The sequence below is a fragment of the Cheilinus undulatus genome, linkage group 9, assembly GCF_018320785.1.
Source record: "Cheilinus undulatus linkage group 9, ASM1832078v1, whole genome shotgun sequence".
NCBI lineage: Eukaryota > Metazoa > Chordata > Actinopteri > Labriformes > Labridae > Cheilinus > Cheilinus undulatus.
Genome location: NC_054873.1, coordinates 52,233,638 through 52,253,990, shown reverse-complemented (window position 1 = coordinate 52,253,990; position 20,353 = coordinate 52,233,638). Strand labels below are relative to the sequence as shown.

At 41.4% G+C, this 20,353-nt stretch overlaps 1 protein-coding gene across 3 annotated transcripts in view; it reads left to right on the top strand.

Annotated features, from left to right (window-relative positions):
* LOC121515446 overlaps positions 1-20,353 on the top strand; it is a 110,407-nt gene that overhangs the window by 54,616 nt on the left and 35,438 nt on the right. For all 3 annotated transcript variants that reach the window (XM_041796222.1, XM_041796221.1, XM_041796223.1), the window contains 2 exons: positions 14,385-14,604; positions 15,046-15,736. In XM_041796222.1, coding sequence (XP_041652156.1) covers positions 14,385-14,604; positions 15,046-15,736 — 911 coding nt within the window. The remainder of the gene's footprint in view (positions 1-14,384; positions 14,605-15,045; positions 15,737-20,353) is intronic.

The window sequence follows — 20,353 nt, the reverse complement described above, 5'->3', positions numbered from 1 at the left end:
TGGAGGGTTTACCCTGATCCAGTATTAAAGGGGATTACCCTGATCCAGTATTGGAGGGTTTACCCTGATCCAGTATTGGAAGGTTTACCCTGATCCAGTATTGAAGGGTTTACCCTGATCCAGTATTGAAGGTTTTACCCTGATCCAGTATTAAAGGAGATTACCCTGATCCAGTATTGGAGGGTTTTACCCTGATCCAGTATTGGAGGGTTTTACCCTGATCCAGTATTGCGTGGGTTTACCCTGATCCAGTATTGGAGGGTTTACCCTGATCCAGTATTGACGGTTTTACCCTGATCCAGTATTGGAGGGTTTTACCCTGATCTAGTATTGGAGGGTTTACCCTGATCCAGTATTAAAGGAGATTATCCTGATCCAGTATTGGAGGGTTTTACCCTGATCCAGTATTGAAGGGTTTACCCTGATCCAGTATTGGAGGGTTTACCCTGATCCAGTATTGATGGTTTTACCCTGATCCAGTATTGAAGGTTTTACCCTGATCCAGTATTGAAGGTTTTACCCTGATCCAGTATTGGAGGGTTTACCTTGATCCAGTATTAGAGGTTTTACCCTGATCCAGTATTAACGGGGATTACCCTGATCCAGTATTGAAGGTTTACCCCTGATCCAGCATTAAAGGGGATTACCCTGATCCAGTATTAAAGGGGTTTACCCTGATCCAGTATTAAAGGGGTTTACCCTGATCCAGTATTAAAGGGGTTTACCCTGATCCTGTATTGGAGGGTTTTACCCTGATCCAGTATTGGAGGGTTTACCCTGATCCAGTTTTAAAGGGGATTACCCTGATCCAGTATTAAAGGGGATTACCCTGGTCCTGTATTAAAGAGGTTTACCGTGATCCAGTATTAAAGGGGATTACCCTGATCCAGTATTAAAGAGGTTTACCGTGATCCAGTATTAAAGGGGATTACCCTGGTCCTGTATTAAAGGGGTTTACCCTGATCCAGTATTGGAGGGTTTATCCTGATCCAGTATTGGAGGGTTTACCCTGATCCAGTATTAACGGGGATTACCCTGATCCAGTATTAAAGGGGATTACCCTGATCCAAGTATTAAGGAGGTTTACCCTGATCCAGTATTAACGGGGATTACCCTGATCCAGTATTAAAGGGGATTACCCTGATCCAGTATTAAAGGGGTTTACCCTGATCCAGTATTGAAGGGGTTTACCCTGATCCAGTATTGGAGGGTTTACCCTGATCCAGTATTAACGGGGATTACCCTGATCCAGTATTAAAGGGGATTACCCTGATCCAGTATTAAAGGGGTTTACCCTGATCCAGTATTGAAGGGGTTTACCCTGATCCAGTATTGGAGGGTTTACCCTGATCCAGTATTGAAGGTTTTACCCTGATCCAGTATTTAGGGGATTACCCTGATCCAGTATTAAAGGGGATTACCCTGATCCAGTATTGGAGGTTTTACCCTGATCCAGTATTGGAGGGTTTACCCTGATCCAGTATTGGAGGGTTTACCCTGATCCAGTATTTAAGGGGATTACCCTGATCCAGTATTGGAGGGTTTACCCTGATCCAGTATTAACGGGGATTACCCTGATCCAGTATTAAAGGGGTTTACCCTGATCCAGTATTAAAAGGGTTTACCCTGATCCAGTATTAAAGGGGTTTACCCTGATCCAGTATTAAAAGGGTTTACCCTGATCCAGTGTTGGAGGGGTTTACCCTGATCCAGTATTGGAGGGTTTACCCTGATCCAGTATTAACGGGGATTACCCTGATCCAGTATTTTAGAGGTTTACCCTGATCCAGTATTAAAAGGGTTTACCCTGATCCAGTATTAAAGGGGTTTACCCTGATCCAGTATTAAAAGGGTTTACCCTGATCCAGTGTTGGAGGGGTTTACCCTGATCCAGTGTTGGAGGGGTTTACCCTGATCCAGTATTGGAGGGGTTTACCCTGATCCAGTATTAAAGGGGATTACCCTGATCCAGTATTATAGAGGTTTACCCTGATCCAGTATTAAAAAGGTTTACCCTGATCCAGTATTGGAGGGGTTTACCCTGATCCAGTATTAAAGGGGTTTACCCTGATCCAGTATTAACGGGGATTACCCTGATCCAGTATTAAAGGGGATTACCCTGATCCAGTATTATAGAGGTTTACCCTGATCCAGTATTAAAAGGGTTTACCCTGATCCAGTATTGGAGGGGTTTACCCTGATCCAGTATTAAAGGGGTTTACCCTGATCCAGTATTAACAGGGATTACCCTGATCCAGTATTAAAGGGGATTACCCTGATCCAAGTATTAAGGAGGTTTACCCTGATCCAGTATTAACGGGGATTACCCTGATCCAGTATTAAAAGGGTTTACCCTGATCCAGTATTAAAGGGGTTTACCCTGATCCAGTATTGGAGGGTTTACCCTGATCCAGTATTGACGGTTTTACCCTGATCCAGTATTGGAGGGTTTTACCCTGATCCAGTATTGCCTGGGTTTACCCTGATCCAGTATTGGAGGGTTTACCCTGATCCAGTATTGACGGTTTTACCCTGATCCAGTATTGGAGGGTTTTACCCTGATCCAGTATTAAAGGGGTTTACCCTGATCCAGTATTAAAAGGGTTTACCCTGATCCAGTGTTGGAGGGGTTTACCCTGATCCAGTGTTGGAGGGGTTTACCCTGATCCAGTATTGGAGGGGTTTACCCTGATCCAGTATTAAAGGGGATTACCGTGATCCAGTATTATAGAGGTTTACCCTGATCCAGTATTAAAAAGGTTTACCCTGATCCAGTATTGGAGGGGTTTACCCTGATCCAGTATTAAAGGGGTTTACCCTGATCCAGTATTAACGGGGATTACCCTGATCCAGTATTAAAGGGGATTACCCTGATCCAGTATTATAGAGGTTTACCCTGATCCAGTATTAAAAGGGTTTACCCTGATCCAGTATTGGAGGGGTTTACCCTGATCCAGTATTAAAGGGGTTTACCCTGATCCAGTATTAACAGGGATTACCCTGATCCAGTATTAAAGGGGATTACCCTGATCCAGTATTATAGAGGTTTACCCTGATCCTGTATAAAAGGGGTTTACCCTGATCCAGTATTGGAGGGGTTTACCCTGATCCAGTATTGGAGGGGTTTACCCTGATCCAGTATTAATGGGGATTACCCTGATCCAGTATTATAGAGGTTTACCCTGATCCAGTATTAAAGGGGTTTACCCTGATCCAGTATTAAAGGGGTTTACCCTGATCCAGTATTAACGGGGATTACCCTGATCCAGTATTAAAGGGGTTTACCCTGATCCAGTATTATAGAGGTTTACCCTGATCCAGTATTAAAAGGGTTTACCCTGATCCAGTATCAAAGGGGTTTACCCTGATCCAGTATTGGAGGGGTTTACCCTGATCCAGTATTGAAGGTTTTACCCTGATCCAGTATTAAAGGGGATTACCCTGATCCTGTACTAAAGGGGGTTACCCTGATCCAGTATTGGAGGGGTTTACCCAGATCCAGTATTGGAGGGTTTACCCTGATCCATTATTGAAGGTTTTACTCTGATCCAGTATTGAAGGTTTTACCCTGATCCAGCATTAAAGGGGATTATCCTGATCCAGTATTGGCGGGGATTTACCCTGATCCAGTATTGGAGGGGTTTACCCTGATCCAGTATTGAAGGTTTTACCCTGATCCAGTATTAAAGGGGATTACCCTGATCCAATATTGGAGGGTTTACCCTGATCCAGTATTAAAGGGGATTACCCTGATCCAGTATTGGAGGGTTTACCCTGATCCAGTATTGGAGGGTTTACCCTGATCCAGTATTGAAGGGTTTACCCTGATCCAGTATTGAAGGTTTTACCCTGATCCAGTATTAAAGGAGATTACCCTGATCCAGTATTGGAGGGTTTTACCCTGATCCAGTATTGGAGGGTTTTACCCTGATCCAGTATTGCGTGGGTTTACCCTGATCCAGTATTGGAGGGTTTACCCTGATCCAGTATTGACGGTTTTACCCTGATCCAGTATTGGAGGGTTTTACCCTGATCTAGTATTGGAGGGTTTACCCTGATCCAGTATTAAAGGAGATTATCCTGATCCAGTATTGGAGGGTTTTACCCTGATCCAGTATTGAAGGGTTTACCCTGATCCAGTATTGGAGGGTTTACCCTGATCCAGTATTGATGGTTTTACCCTGATCTAGTATTGAAGGTTTTACCCTGATCCAGTATTGAAGGTTTTACCCTGATCCAGTATTGAAGGTTTTACCCTGATCCAGTATTGAAGGTTTTACCCTGATCCAGTATTGGAGGGTTTACCTTGATCCAGTATTGGAGGTTTTACCCTGATCCAGTATTAACGGGGATTACCCTGATCCAGTATTGAAGGTTTACCCCTGATCCAGCATTAAAGGGGATTACCCTGATCCAGTATTAAAGGGGTTTACCCTGATCCAGTATTAAAGGGGTTTACCCAGATCCAGTATTAAAGGGGTTTACCCTGATCCAGTATTGGAGGGTTTACCCTGATCCTGTATTGGAGGGTTTACCCTGATCCAGTTTTAAAGGGGATTACCCTGATCCAGTATTAAAGGGGATTACCCTGGTCCTGTATTAAAGAGGTTTACCGTGATCCAGTATTAAAGGGGATTACCCTGATCCAGTATTTAAGGGGATTACCCTGATCCAGTATTGGAGGGTTTACCCTGATCCAGTATTGAAGGGGTTTACCCTGATCCAGTATTAAAGGGGATTACCCTGATCCAGTATTTAAGGGGATTACCCCGATCCAGTATTAAAGGGGATTACCCTGATCAAGTATTAAAGGGGATTACCCTGATCCAAGTATTAAGGAGGTTTACCCTGATCCAGTATTAACGGGGATTACCCTGATCCAGTATTAAAGGGGATTACCCTGATCCAGTATTAAAGGGGTTTACCCTGATCCAGTATTGAAGGGGTTTACCCTGATCCAGTATTGGAGGGTTTACCCTGATCCAGTATTGAAGGTTTTACCCTGATCCAGTATTTAGGGGATTACCCTGATCCTGTATTAAAGGGGATTAACGTGATCCAGTATTGGAGGTTTTACCCTGATCCAGTATTGGAGGGTTTACCCTGATCCAGTATTGGAGGGTTTACCCTGATCCAGTATTTAAGGGGATTACCCTGATCCAGTATTGGAGGGTTTACCCTGATCCAGTATTGGAGGGTTTACCCTGATCCAGTATTTAAGGGGATTACCCTGATCCAGTATTGGAGGGTTTACCCTGATCCAGTATTGAAGGGGTTTACCCTGATCCAGTATTAAAGGGGATTACCCTGATCCAGTATTTAAGGGGATTACCCCGATCCAGTATTAAAGGGGATTACCCTGATCCAGTATTGGAGGGTTTACCCTGATCCAGTATTTAAGGGGATTACCCTGATCCAGTATTGGAGGGTTTACCCTGATCCAGTATTGGAGGGTTTACCCTGATCCAGTATTGAAGGGGTTTACCCTGATCCAGTATTAAAGGGGATTACCCTGATCCAGTATTGGAAGGTTTACCCTGATCCAGTATTTAAGGGGATTACCCCGATCCAGTATTGGAGGGTTTACCCTGATCCAGTATTTAAGGGGATTACCCTGATCCAGTATTGGAGGGGTTTACCCTGATCCAGTATTGGAGGGTTTACCCTGATCCAGTATTGAAGGTTTTACCCTGATCCAGTATTTAGGGGATTACCCTGATCCTGTATTAAAGGGGATTACCCTGATCCAGTATTGGAGGTTTTACCCTGATCCAGTATTGGAGGGTTTACCCTGATCCAGTATTGGAGGGTTTACCCTGATCCAGTATTTAAGGGGATTACCCTGATCCAGTATTGGAGGGTTTACCCTGATCCAGTATTGGAGGTTTTACCCTTATCCAGTATTAAAGGGGATTACCCTGATCCAGTATTTAAGGGGATTACCCCGATCCAGTATTAAAGGGGATTACCCTTATCCAGTATTGGAGGGTTTACCCTGATCCAGTATTTAAGGGGATTACCCTGATCCAGTATTGGAGGGTTTACCCTGATCAAGTATTGGAGGGTTTACCCTGATCTAGTATTGAAGGGGTTTACCCTGATCCAGTATTAAAGGGGATTACCCTGATCCAGTATTGGAGGGTTTACCCTGATCCAGTATTTAAGGGGATTACCCTGATCCAGTATTGGAGGGTTTACCCTGATCCAGTATTTAAGGGGATTACCCTGATCCAGTATTGGAGGGGTTTACCCTGATCCAGTATTGGAGGGTTTACCCTGATCCAGTATTGAAGGTTTTACCCTGATCCAGTATTTAGGGGATTACCCTGATCCTGTATTAAAGGGGATTACCCTGATCCAGTATTGGAGGTTTTACCCTGATCCAGTATTGGAGGGTTTACCCTGATCCAGTATTGGAGGGTTTACCCTGATCCAGTATTTAAGGGGATTACCCTGATCCAGTATTGGAGGGTTTACCCTGATCCAGTATTGGAGGGTTTACCCTGATCCAGTATTAAAGGGGATTACCCTGATCCAGTATTTAAGGGGATTACCCCGATCCAGTATTAAAGGGGATTACCCTTATCCAGTATTGGAGGGTTTACCCTGATCCAGTATTTAAGGGGATTACCCTGATCCAGTATTGGAGGGTTTACCCTGATCCAGTATTGGAGGGTTTACCCTGATCTAGTATTGAAGGGGTTTACCCTGATCCAGTATTAAAGGGGATTACCCTGATCCAGTATTGGAGGGTTTACCCTGATCCAGTATTTAAGGGGATTACCCTGATCCAGTATTGGAGGGTTTACCCTGATCCAGTATTTAAGGGGATTACCCTGATCCAGTATTGGAGGGTTTACCCTGATCTGGTTTTTTAGGGGTCAGACTTTGTTGTCTCAGTAATGAAAACCGGATCAGCTCCCAGTCCACTGTCACAGTCTTAAACCTGATTCCTGAGTCAGCTGGCGTCGTTGATTCACGTGTTTAAAGTCTGTGATTGACAGCTCAGGTGATCCCAGGTGAGGGCGGGGCCTAACATTCTGGCTGAGTGATGTCATGTTTGTGTTCTGGGGTTGGACTGTGGTCAGGAATGTTGTTTGGTTTTGTTTTGTCTGGATGCTCTCAGGGCTGAAGCGTTGTTGTAAATCTGTGCTGCTCTTGGGGTTATCTCTGCTCTTCTCAGTTTTTTATTGTTTGTTTTGTTTGTTTATTTATTTCGTTTGTTTATTTTGTTTGTTTATTTTGTTTGTTTGGAGCCACTCCGTGTGAATGTAGTGATGGTCCTCAGTCCTCTGGCTCAGACAGGTGAGACTCTCAGATTCTTTCTTGTAAAGTTTAGTGTAGGTGACCTGTCTCTGTTCCCTGGCGGAGGAACAGGCCCCGGTTTTTAGACGTTTATTTAGATTTCCCTTAAACCTGAGGTTAGACGCCATGACGGCCATGACAGCTACCATGGTCACAGCTCTCCTTCTTTAAACCAGACGAGTCAGAAAAGGCAGTATTCTTCTTCTCTCTGTCATTACTAAAAACAGATAATCCAGCATTCTTGACCTTATAATCCCTGTCCTTAGCTGGCAACTGTAGGAACAATGAGGGCTAGTTCCTTTTACAAAGGTTAACAACAACTGCCTGGTATTTAGCTATGCTGAAGGGAAAAAAACCCAACATCCCTAGCTTCACCAACATTCCATCCTTGCGTTCAATGATGAGTCAACCAAGCTTATTCAAACATTCCACTCTTTCCTTCAAAGATGATGTCATCAAAACTAATGAAACATTCCATCCTTGCCTTAAAAAGATGATGTCATCTAAGCTAATAAGAATTCCACTCTTTCCTTCAGAAATGATGTCATCTAAATAAGAAAAAAAATTCCACTCTTTCCTTAAAAAATGATGTCATCTTAGCCAAAAAAAATTCCATACTTGCCTTGAAAGATGATGTCATCTACGTGAATAAAATATTCCATCCTTGTCTTTAAAGATGATGTCATCTAAGCCAATAAAACATTCCATCCTTGTCTTTGAAAGATGATGTCATCTAAGCTAATGAAACATTCCATCCTTGCCTTTGAAAGATGATGTCACCTAAGCCAATAAAACATTCCATCCTTGTCTTCAAAGATGATGTCATCTAAGCTAATAAAAAAAATTCCATACTTGCCTTGAAAGATGATGTCATCTACGTGAATAAAATATTCCATCCTTGTCTTTAAAGATCTCATCTGAGCTAATGAAACATTCCAATCCTTGTCTTTAAAGATGATGTCATCTAAGCTAATAAAACATTCCATCCTTGCCTTGAAAGATAATGTGATCTAAGTGAATAAAACATTCCATCCTTGTCTTCAAAGATTATGTCATCTGAGCTAATAAAACATTCCATCCTTGCCTTCAAAAATGAAGTCATCTACATGAATAAAACATTCCATCCTTATCTTTAAAGATGATGTCATCTAAGCAAATGAAACATTCCATCTTTGCCTTGAAAGATGATTTCATCTAAGCAAATGAAACATTCCATCCTTGCCTTGAAAGATGATGTCATCTAAGCCAATAAAACATTCCATCCTTGTCTTCAAAGATGATGTCATCTGAGCTAATAAAAAAATTCCATCCTTGCCTTGAAAGATGATGTCATCTAAGTGAATAAAATATTCCCTCCTTGTCTTTAAAGATGATGTCATCTAAGCTAATGAAACATTCCATCCTTGCCTTGAAAGATGATGTCATCTATGTGATTAAGATATTCCATCCTTGTCTTGAAAGATGATGTCATCTAAGCTAATGAAACATTCCATCCTTGCCTTGAAAGATGATGTCATCTATGTGAATAAGATATTCCATCCTTGTCTTCAAAGATGATGTCATCTAAGTTAATGAAACATTCCACCCTTGTCTTCAAAGATGATGTCATCTAAGGACAAAAAACATTCCATCCTTGCCTTGAAAGATGATGTCATCTAAGTGAATAAAACATTTCACCCTTGTCTTCAAAGATGATGTCATCTAAGGACAAAAAAAATTCCATCCTTGCCTTGAAAGTCGATGTCATCTAAGCTAATGAAACATTACATTCTTGCCGTGAAAGATAATGTGATCTAAGTGAATAATCCATTCCATCCTTATCTTTAAAGATTGTGTCATCTAAGCAAATGAAACATTCCATCTTTGCCTTGAAAGATGATGTCATCTAAGCAAATGAAACATTCCATCCTTGCCTTGAAAGATGATGTCATCTAAGCCAATAAAAAATTCCACTCTTTCCATCAAAGATGATGTCATCTAAGCAAATGAAACATTCCATCCTTGTCTTTAAAGATCTCATCTGAGCTAATGAAACATTCCATCCTTGTCTTTAAAGATGATGTCATCTAAGCTAATAAAACATTCCATCCTTGCCTTGAAAGATAATGTGATCTAAGTGAATAAAACATTCCATCCTTGTCTTCAAAGATGATGTCATCTGAGCTAATAAAACATTCCATCCTTGCCTTCAAAAATGAAGTCATCTACATGAATAAAACATTCCATCCTTATCTTTAAAGATGATGTCATCTAAGCAAATGAAACATTCCATCTTTGCCTTGAAAGATGATTTCATCTAAGCAAATGAAACATTCCATCCTTGCCTTGAAAGATGATGTCATCTAAGCCAATAAAACATTCCATCCTTGTCTTCAAAGATGATGTCATCTGAGCTAATAAAAAAATTCCATCCTTGCCTTGAAAGATGATGTCATCTAAGTGAATAAAATATTCCCTCCTTGTCTTTAAAGATGATGTCATCTAAGCTAATGAAACATTCCATCCTTGCCTTGAAAGATGATGTCATCTATGTGATTAAGATATTCCATCCTTGTCTTGAAAGATGATGTCATCTAAGCTAATGAAACATTCCATCCTTGCCTTGAAAGATGATGTCATCTATGTGAATAAGATATTCCATCCTTGTCTTCAAAGATGATGTCATCTAAGTTAATGAAACATTCCACCCTTGTCTTCAAAGATGATGTCATCTAAGGACAAAAAACATTCCATCCTTGCCTTGAAAGATGATGTCATCTAAGTGAATAAAACATTTCACCCTTGTCTTCAAAGATGATGTCATCTAAGGACAAAAAACATTCCATCCTTGCCTTGACAGATGATGTCATCTAAGCCAATAAAAAATTCCATCCTTGCCTTGAAAGTCGATGTCATCTAAGCTAATGAAACATTACATTCTTGCCGTGAAAGATAATGTGATCTAAGTGAATAATCCATTCCATCCTTATCTTTAAAGATTGTGTCATCTAAGCAAATGAAACATTCCATCTTTGCCTTGAAAGATGATGTCATCTAAGCAAATGAAACATTCCATCCTTGCCTTGAAAGATGATGTCATCTAAGCCAATAAAAAATTCCACTCTTTCCATCAAAGATGATGTCATCTAAGCAAATGAAACATTCCATCCTTGTCTTTAAAGATCTCATCTGAGCTAATGAAACATTCCATCCTTGTCTTTAAAGATGATGAAAGATGATGTCATCCAAGCCAATAAACCATTCCATTTTTGCCTTGAAAGTTGATGTCATCTAAGCTAATAAAACATCCCATCCTTGTCTTCAAGGGTGATGTCATCTAAGCTAATGAAACATACCATCCTTGCCTTCAAAGATGCTGTCTTCTAAGCTAATGAAACATTCCATCCTTGCCTTCAAAGATGATGTCAACCAAGCTTATTAAAACATTCCATCCTTGCCTTGAAAGATGCTGTCACCTAAGCTAATGAAACATTCCATCCTTGCCTTCAAAGATGATGTCAACCAAGCTTATTGAAACATTCCATCCTTGCCTTGAAAGATGAAGTCATCTAAGTGAATAAAACATTCCACCCTTGTCTTCAAAGATGATGTCATCTAAGGACAAAAACATTGCATCCTTGCCTTCAAAGATGACTTTATCTAAGCGAATAAAACATTCCTTCCTTGCCTTGAAAAATGATGTCATCTAAGCCAATAAAACATTCCATCCTTTTCTTTGAAAGATGATGTCATCTAAGCTAATGAAACATTCCATTCTTGCCTTGAAAGATAATGTCATCTAAGCAAATAAATTATTCCATCCTTGCTTGAAAGATGATGTCATATATGTGAATAAAAAATTCCATCCTTGTCTTCAACGATGATGTCATCTAAGCTAATGAAACATTCCATCCTTGCCTTGAAAGATGATGTCATCTACGTGAATAAAATATTCCATCCTTGTCTTTAAAGATGATGTAATCTAAGCTAATGAGACATACCATCCTTGCCTTCAAAGATGCTGTCATCTAAGCTTATGAAACATTCCATCCTTGCCTTCAAAGATGATGTCAACCAAGCTTATTTAAACATTCCATCCTTGCCTTGAAAGATGAAGTCATCTAAGTGAATAAAACATTCCATCCTTGTCTTCAAAGATGATGTCATCTAAGCTAATGTTACATTCCATCTTTGCCTTTAAAGATATCATCTAAGCAAATGAAACATTCCATCCTTGCCTTGAAAGATGATGTCATCTAAGCCAATAAAAAATTTCACTCTTTCCATCAAAGATGATGTCATCTAAGCAAATGAAACATTCCATCCTTGCCTTGAAAGATGATGTCATCTAAGCCAATAAACCATTCCATTCTTGCCTTGAAAGTTGATGTCATCTAAGCTAATAAAACATCCCATCCTTGTCTTCAAGGGTGATGTCATCTAAGCTAATGAAACATTCCATTCTTGCCTTGAAAGATAATGTCATCTAAGCAAATAAATTATTCCATCCTTGCTTGAAAGATGATGTCATATATGTGAATAAAAAATTCCATCCTTGTCTTCAACGATGATGTCATCTAAGCTAATGAAACATTCCATCCTTGCCTTGAAAGATGATGTCATCTACGTGAATAAAATATTCCATCCTTGTCTTTAAAGATGATGTAATCTAAGCTAATGAGACATACCATCCTTGCCTTCAAAGATGCTGTCATCTAAGCTTATGAAACATTCCATCCTTGCCTTCAAAGATGATGTCAACCAAGCTTATTTAAACATTCCATCCTTGCCTTGAAAGATGAAGTCATCTAAGTGAATAAAACATTCCATCCTTGTCTTCAAAGATGATGTCATCTAAGCTAATGTAACATTCCATCTTTGCCTTTAAAGATATCATCTAAGCAAATGAAACATTCCATCCTTGCCTTGAAAGATGATGTCATCTAAGCCAATAAAAAATTCCACTCTTTCCATCAAAGATGATGTCATCTAAGCAAATGAAAGATTCCATCCTTGCCTTGAAAGATGATGTCATCTAAGCCAATAAACCATTCCATTCTTGCCTTGAAAGTTGATGTCATCTAAGCTAATAAAACATCCCATCCTTGTCCTCAAGGGTGATGTCATCTAAGCTAATGAAACATTCCATTCTTGCCTTGAAAGATAATGTCATCTAAGCTAATGAAACATTCCATCCTTGACTTGAAAGATGATGTCATCTATGTGAATAAAACATTCCATCCTTGTCTTTAAAGATTATGTCATCTAAGCTAATGAAACATACTATCCTTGCCTTCAAAGATGCTGTCTTCTAAGCTAATGAAACATTCCATCCTTGCCTTCAAAGATGATGTCAACCAAGCTTATTAAAACATTCCATCCTTGCCTTGAAAGATGCTGTCACCTAAGCCAATGAAACATTCCATCCTTGTCTTCAAAGATGATGTCATCTAAGCTAATGTAACATTCCATCTTTGCCTTTAAAGATATCATCTAAGCAAATGAAACATTCCATCCTTGCATTGAAATATGATGTCATCTAAGCCAATAAAACATTCCATCCTTGTCTTCAAAGATGATGTCATCTAAGCTAATAAAACATTCCATTCTTGCTTTGAAGGATGATATCATCTAAGCAAATGAAACATTCCATCCTTGCCTTGTAAGATGATGTCATCTAAGCTAATAAAACATCCATCTTTGCCTTGAAAGATGTCATCTATGTGAATAAAATATTCCATCCTTGTCTTCAAAGATGATGTCATCTAAGCTAACAAAACATTCCATCCATGCCTTGAAAGATGTCATCTAAATAAAAAAAATTCCACTCTTTCCATAAAAGATGATGTCATCTTAGCCAAAAAAAATTTCATTGTTGCCTTGAAAGATGAAGTCATCTATGTGAATAAAACATTCAATCCTTATCATTAAAGATGATGTCATCTCAGGAAAAAAAACATTGCATCCTTGCCTTCAAAGATGACGTAATCTAAACGAATAAAACATTCCATCCTTGCCTTCTAAGATGATGTCATCTAAGCCAATAAAACATTCCATCCTTGCCTTGAAAGATGATGTCATCTAAGCTAATGAAACATTCCATCCTTGCCTTTAAAGATGATGTCATCTAAGCCAATAAAATATTCCATCCTTGCTTTGAAAGATGATGTCATCTAAGCTACTAAAACACTCCATCCTTGCCTTCAGAGATGATGTCATCTAAGCCAATAAAACATTCTGTCCTTGCCTTGAAAGATGATGTCATCTAAGTCAATAAAACATTCCATCCTTGCTTTGAAAGATGATGTCATCTAAGCTAATAAAACACTCAATCCTTGCCTTCAGAGATAATGTCATCTAAACTAATGAAACATTCCATCCTTGTCTTCAAAGATGATGTCATCTAAGCTTATGAAACATTCCATCCTTGCCTTGAAAGATAATGTGATTTAAGTGAATAAAACATTCCATCCTTGTCTTTAAAGATGATGTCATCTGAGCCAATAAAACATTCTGTCCTTGTCTTTAAAGATGATGTCATCTAAGCCAATAAAACATTCCATCCATGACTTGAAAGATGATGTCATCTAAGCTTATATAACATTCCATCCTTGTCTTGAAAGATGATGTCATCAAAGCCAATAAAATATTCCATCCTTGCCTTGAAAGATGATGTCATCTAAGCCAATGAAACATTCCATCCTTGTCTTTAAAGATGATGTCATCTAAGCCAATAAAACATTCCATCCTTGTCTTTAAAGATGATGTCATCTAAGCCAATGAAACATTCCATCCATGCCTTGAAAGATGATGTCATCTAAGTTAATATAACATTCCATCCTTGCCTTGAAAGATGATGTCATCTAAGCCAATAAAATATTCCATCCTTGCCTTGAAAGATGATGTCATCTAAGCAAATGAAACATTCCATCCTTGTCTTTAAAGATGATGTCATCTAACCAAATGAAACATTCCATCCTTGCCTATCATTAAAGTTTATGACCATTAGACAGGACTGATAGCATTTGTTTATTTGTTTGTTTGCTTTTTTTCTTTGTTTGTTTGTTTTTCATCACAGCTGGTTTTTGTTGTGTTCTCAGGTACGAGACATCCTCACCTGTCGTCCACGAACCACAGGAACATCTTGTTATTTACCCAGAATGCCGAGTGTTTCAGCGTCATTCAGACCTGGGAACCTACACACTGACACTCCCAATGCTCCATCAGAGACAGGAGGGGGCGGAGACTAAGAGCCAAGGGCCCCTACAGGAGGAGGTGGAGGAGCTGAGGAGGCTGATACACCTACATAGAGACACAAAGGTCAGATTTCATCTTAATCCACATCACTTTAATCTGGGTTTATGTATAAACACAGTTTAGACCAACCCAATCCAGATTCAGACCCCAGATTAACAGACAAAAAGCCAGTGGTGAGAGTGAGAGGCTGTGCTGTTCTCCAAGAGACATCTATCACTCACACCCACACACACACACACACACACCCACACACACACACATACAGGGTAAAAGTCTGAGCGCCAATCGTCATCAGACTCTAACAGGAATGATCAGAAATCTGTCAGAGGTGATTAAAGTGAACCCAGCATGAACAGCTGAATGGTGAGTCTACTGGTCTGTAGGAGGAGCTAGGGCGGAGTTAGAGGGCTTGGTAGTCCACGGTCTAAACACTGAAGCCCACCAGCATCAGTCTCACCGCCTCCTCAGAGACACCTTTAAACCTGTCTCTGTCTTCCTCTTCAGGGAACCCCCGCTGGTCGTGGTCACAGAGACAGCGAGTTGTTTGGCCCCACCCCTGGGCTGCAGGCATGCTCTGACAACAAACAGGAAGTAGGCGAGGGAGCCGTTACCATAGAGACTAGCGTCACAACAACAGAGGAGAATGCTGCTGTCACTCAGACTTCCTGTCACGGTGGACGAGTCTGTCAGAAACAGGAAGAGGAAGTGAAGGCACCTGCTGTTGGAGGGCGGAACAGGAAACACAAGAAGAAGAGAAAAAACAGCCAGGAGGAGAGGAAGAGGAGGGCGAAGGGCGACAGAGGAGGAGGGCAAGTCTCAGAAACATCCGGAAACACAGGAGGGACTACAGTACCCATAATCCCTGAAAACACAGGAGGGACTACAGTACCCATAATCCCTGAAAACACAGGAGGGACTACAGTACCCATAATCCCTGAAAACACAGGAGGGACTACAGTACCCGTAATCCCTGAAAACACAGGAGGGACTACAGTACCCATATTCCTTGAAAACACAGGAGGGACTACAGTACCCATAATCCCTGGTGACAGTCATGCAGTCGCTGTGCCGACCACTGCCATCGTAGAAAAACAGGAAGCAGAGAACGGGGAAGTGGAGCAGCTGATGTGTGAGCAGAGAAACAGAGAGGGGCGACGACAGACCAACGACCTGAGATCAGCTGATCAGACCACAGGTGAGAACGCCGTACAGGTAGGACAACCAGGTCTGATCTGAGGGTCTGAGATGGACCAGGATCAGATCTGACAGTTTCTCTGCCTCCTCTCTCTCAGCAATGTGCCTGTGTTTCACCCAAAGAGGAAGCAAGTTGGTGGGCGGAGCCTCAGGATAACTGCAGAGTCTTCATTCAAGACTTTTAAAAGAGGCTTTAAAGTCCTGATTTATTTAAGAGGTTCTAGTCTGTTCTAGTCAGAGGTTCTAGTCTGTTCTAGTCAGAGGTTCTAGTCTGTTCTAGTCAGAGGTTCTAGTCTTTTCTAGTCAGAGGTTCATGTCTGTTCTAGTCATAGGTTCTGGTCTGTTCCAGTCAGAGGTTCTGGTCTGTTCTAGTCAGAGGTTCTAGTCAGAGGTTCTAGTCTGTTCTAGTCATAGGTCCTGGTCTGTTCCAGTCAGAGGTTCTAGTCTGTTCTAGTCATAGGTTCTGGTCTGTTCTAGTCAGAGGTTCTATTCAGAGGTTCTAGTCAGAGGTTCTTGTCTGTTCTATTTAGAGGATCTAGTCTGTTCTAGTCAGATGTTTCTAGTCAGAGGTTCTTGTCTGTTCTACTCATAGGTTCTAGTTTGTTCTAGACAGAGGTTCTAGTCAGAGGTTCTAGTCTGTTCTAGTCAGAGGTCCTAGTCTGTTCTAGTCAGAGGTTCTAGTCTGTTCTAGTCAGAGGTTATAGTCTGTTCTAGTATGAGGTTCTAGTCTGTTCTAGTCATAGGTTCTGGTCTGTTCTAGTCAGAGGTTCTAGTCTGTTCTAGTCATAGGTTCTGGTCTGTTCTAGTCAGAGGTTCTAGTCAGAGGTTCTAGTCAGAGGTTCTAGTCTGTTCTAGTCAGAGGTTCTAGTTTGTTCTAGATAGAGGTTCTAGTCAGAGGTTCTAGTCTGTTCTAGTCAGATGTTTCTAGTCAGAGGTTCTAGTCTGTTTTAGTCAGAGGTTCTAGTCTGTTCTACCCATAGGTTCTAGTTTGTTCTAGACAGAGGTTCTAGTCAGAGGTTCTAGACTGTTCTAGGCAGATGTTTCTAGTCAAAGGTTCTAGTCTGTTTTAGTCAGAGGTTCTAGTCTGTTCTAGATAGAGGTTCTAGTCAGAGGTTCTAGTCTGTTCTAGTCAGATGTTTCTAGTCAGAGGTTCTAGTCTGTTTTAGTCAGAGGTTCTAGTCTGTTCTACCCATAGGTTCTAGTTTGTTCTAGACAGAGGTTCTAGTCAGAGGTTCTAGTCTGTTCTAGTCAGAGGTTCTAGTCTGTTCTAGTCAGAGGTTCTTGTCTGTTCTAGTCATAGGGTCTAGTCTGGTCCGGTCAGAGGTTCTTGTCTGGTCTGGTCAGAGGGTCTAGTCTGGTCCGGTCAGAGGTTCTTGTCTGGTCTGGTCAGAGGTTCTTGTCTGTTCTACTCAGAGGGTTTAGTCTGTTCTGGTCAGAGGTTCTTGTCTGTTGTAGTCAGAGGTTCTAGTCAGAGGTTCTAGCCTGTTCTAGTCTGAAGTTCTAGTTTGTTCTAGTCAGAGGTTCTTGTCTGTTCTGGTCAAAGGTTCGAGTCTGTTCTACTCTGAGGTTCTAGTCTGTTCTTGTCAGAGGTTCTAGTCTGTTCTAGTCAGAGGTTCTTGTCTGTTCTGGTCAGAGGTTCTAGTCAGAGGTTGTTGTTTGTTCTAGTCAGAGGTTCTTGTCTGTTCTAGTCAGAGGTTCTATTCTGTTCTGGTCAGAGGTTCTCGTCAGAGGGTTTTGTCCCTTCTAGTCAGAGGTTCTTGTCTGTTTTAGTCAGAGGTTCTTGTCTGTTCTTGTCAGGTGTTCTTGTCAGAGGTTCTTGTCTATTCTCATCTGTTGTAGTCAGAGGTTCTAGTCTGTTCTTGTCTGAGGTTCTAGTCTATTCTAGTCTGTTCTAGTCAGAGGTCCTGCTCTGTTCTGGTCATAGGTTCTTGTCTGTTCTAGTCAGAGGTTCTTGTCTGTTCTAGTCAGAGGTTCTTGTCTGTTCTAGTCAGAGGTTCTTGTCTGTTCTAGTCAGAAGTTCCAGTCTATTCAGGTCAGAGGTTCATGTCTGTTCTAGTCAGTAGTTCTTGTCTGTTCTAGTCTGAGGTTCTAGTCTGTTCTACTCAGAGGTTCTTGTCTGTTCTAGTCAGAGGTTCTTGTCTTTTCTAGTCAGAGGTTCTTGTCTGTTCCGGTCAGAGGTTCTTGTCTGTTCTAGTCAGAGGTTCTAGTCTGTTCCGGTCAGAGGTTCTAGCCAGCAGTTCTAGTCTGTTAATTTCAGAGGTTCTTGTCTGGTCTGGTCAGAGGTTCTTGTCTGAGGTTCTTGTCTATTCTAGTCTGTTCTAGTCAGAGATTTTTTTCTGGTCAGAGGTTCTAGTCAGAGGTTCTAGCCTGTTCTAGTCAGAGGTTCTAGTCTGTTCTGTTCAGAGGTTCTAGTCTGTTCTAGTCAGAGGTTCTAGTCTGTTCTGGTCAGAGGTTCTAGTCAGAGGGTCTAGTCTGTTCTAGTCAGAGGTTCTAGTCTTTTCAAGTCAGAGGTTCTAGTCAGAGGTTCTAGTCTGTTGTAGTCAGAGGTTCTAGTCTGTTCTAGTCAGAGGTTCTTGTCTGAGGTTCTTGTCTATTCTAGTCTGTTCTAGTCAGAGATTTTTTTCTGTTCAGAGGTTCTAGTCAGAGGTTCTAGCCTGTTCTAGTCAGAGGTTCTAGTCTGTTCTGTTCAGAGGTTCTAGTCTGTTGTAGTCAGAGGTTCTAGTCAGAGGTTCAGGCCTGTTCTAGTTTGAAGTTCTAGTCTGTTCCAGTCAGAGGTTCTAGTCTGTTCTTGTCAGAGGTTCTAGTCAGAGGTTCTAGTCTGTTCTAGTCAGAGGTTCTAGTCTGTTCTAGTCAGAGGTTCTAGTCAGGGGTTCAAGTCTGTTCTAGTCAGAGGTTCTAGTCAGAGGTTCTAGTCTGTTCTAGTCAGAGGTTCTAGTCTGTTCTGGTCAGAGGTTCTAGTCAGAGGGTCTAGTCTGTTCTAGTCAGAGGTTCTAGTCTTTTCTAGTCAGAGGTTCTAGTCAGAGGTTCTAGTCTGTTTCGGTCAGAGGTTCTAGTCTGTTCTAGTCTGAGGTTCTATTCAGAGGTTCTTGTCTGTTCAAGTCAGAGGTTCTAGTCCGTTCTGGTCAGAGGTTCTAGTCTGTTCTAGTCAGAGGTTTTAGTCAGAGGTTCTAGTCTGTTCTAGTCAGAGGTTCTTGTCTGTTCTAGTCTGAGGTTCTATTCAGAGGTTCTTGTCTGTTCAAGTCAGAGGTTCTTGTCTATTCTCGTCTTTTGTAGTCAGAAGTTCTTGTCTGTTCCGGTCAGAGGTTCTAGTCAGAGGGTCTAGTCTGTTCTAGTCAGAGGTTCTAGTCTTTTCTAGTCAGAGGTTCTAGTCAGAGGTTCTAGTCTGTTCTAGTCAGAGGTTCTAGTCTGTTCTAGTCTGAGGTTCTATTCAGAGGTTCTTGTCTGTTCAAGTCAGAGGTTCTAGTCCGTTCTGGTCAGAGGTTCTAGTCTGTTCTAGTCAGAGGTTTTAGTCAGAGGTTCTAGTCTGTTCTAGTCAGAGGTTCTTGTCTGTTCTAGTCTGAGGTTCTATTCAGAGGTTCTTGTCTGTTCTAGTCAGAGGTTCTTGTCTGTTCAGGTCAGAGGTTCTTGTCTGTTCAGGTCAGAGGTTCTAGTCTGTTCTGGTCAGAGGTTCTAGTCTGTTCTAGTCAGAGGTTCTAGTCTGTTCTGGTCTGAGGTTCTAGTCAGAGGTTCTTGTCAGGTCCGGTCAGAGGTTCTTGTCCGTTCTAGTCAGAGGTTCTTGTCTGTTCAGGTCAGAGGTTCTAGTCTGTTCTGGTCAGAGGTTCTAGTCTGTTCTTGTCTGTTTCGGTCAGAGGTTCTTGTCTGTTCTAGTCAGAGGTTCTTGTCTGTTCAGGTCAGAGGTTCTAGTCTGTTCAGGTCAGAGGTTCTAGTCTGTTCTGGTCAGAGGTTCTAGTCTGTTCTGGTCAGAGGTCCTAGTCTGTTCTGGTCAGAGGTTCTTGTCTGTTCTGGTCAGAGGTTCTAGTCAGAGGTTCTAGTCTGTTCAGGTCAGAGGTTCTAGTCTGTTCTGGTCAGAGGTTCTTGTCTGTTCTAGTCAGAGGTTCTTGTCTGTTCAGGTCAGAGGTTCTTGTCTGTTCGAGTAAGAGGTTCTAGTCTGTTCAGGTCAGAGGTTCTTGTCTGTTCTGGTCAGAGGTTCTTGTCTGTTCAGGTCAGAGGTTCTTGTCTGTTCTAGTCAGAGGTTCTTGTCTGTTCTAGTCAGAGGTTCTTGTCTGTTCAGGTCAGAGGTTCTTGTCTGTTCTAGTCAGAGGTTCTTGTCTGTTCAGGTCAGAGGTTCTTGTCTGTTCTAGTAAGAGGTTCTTGTCTGTTCTAGTCAGAGGTTCTAGTCTGTTCTAATAAGAGGTTCTAGTTAGTTCTGGTCAGAGGTTCTTGTCTGTTCTAGTCAGACGTTATAGTCTGTTTCGGTTAGAGGTTCTAGTCTGTTCTAATAAGAGGTTCTGCTCTGTTCTGGTCATAGGTTCTTGTCTGTTCTAGTCAGAGGTTCTTGTCTGTTCAGGTCAGAGGTTCTTGTCTGTTCTAGTCAGAGGTTCTTGTCTGTTCTAGTCAGAAGTTCCAGTCTATTCAGGTC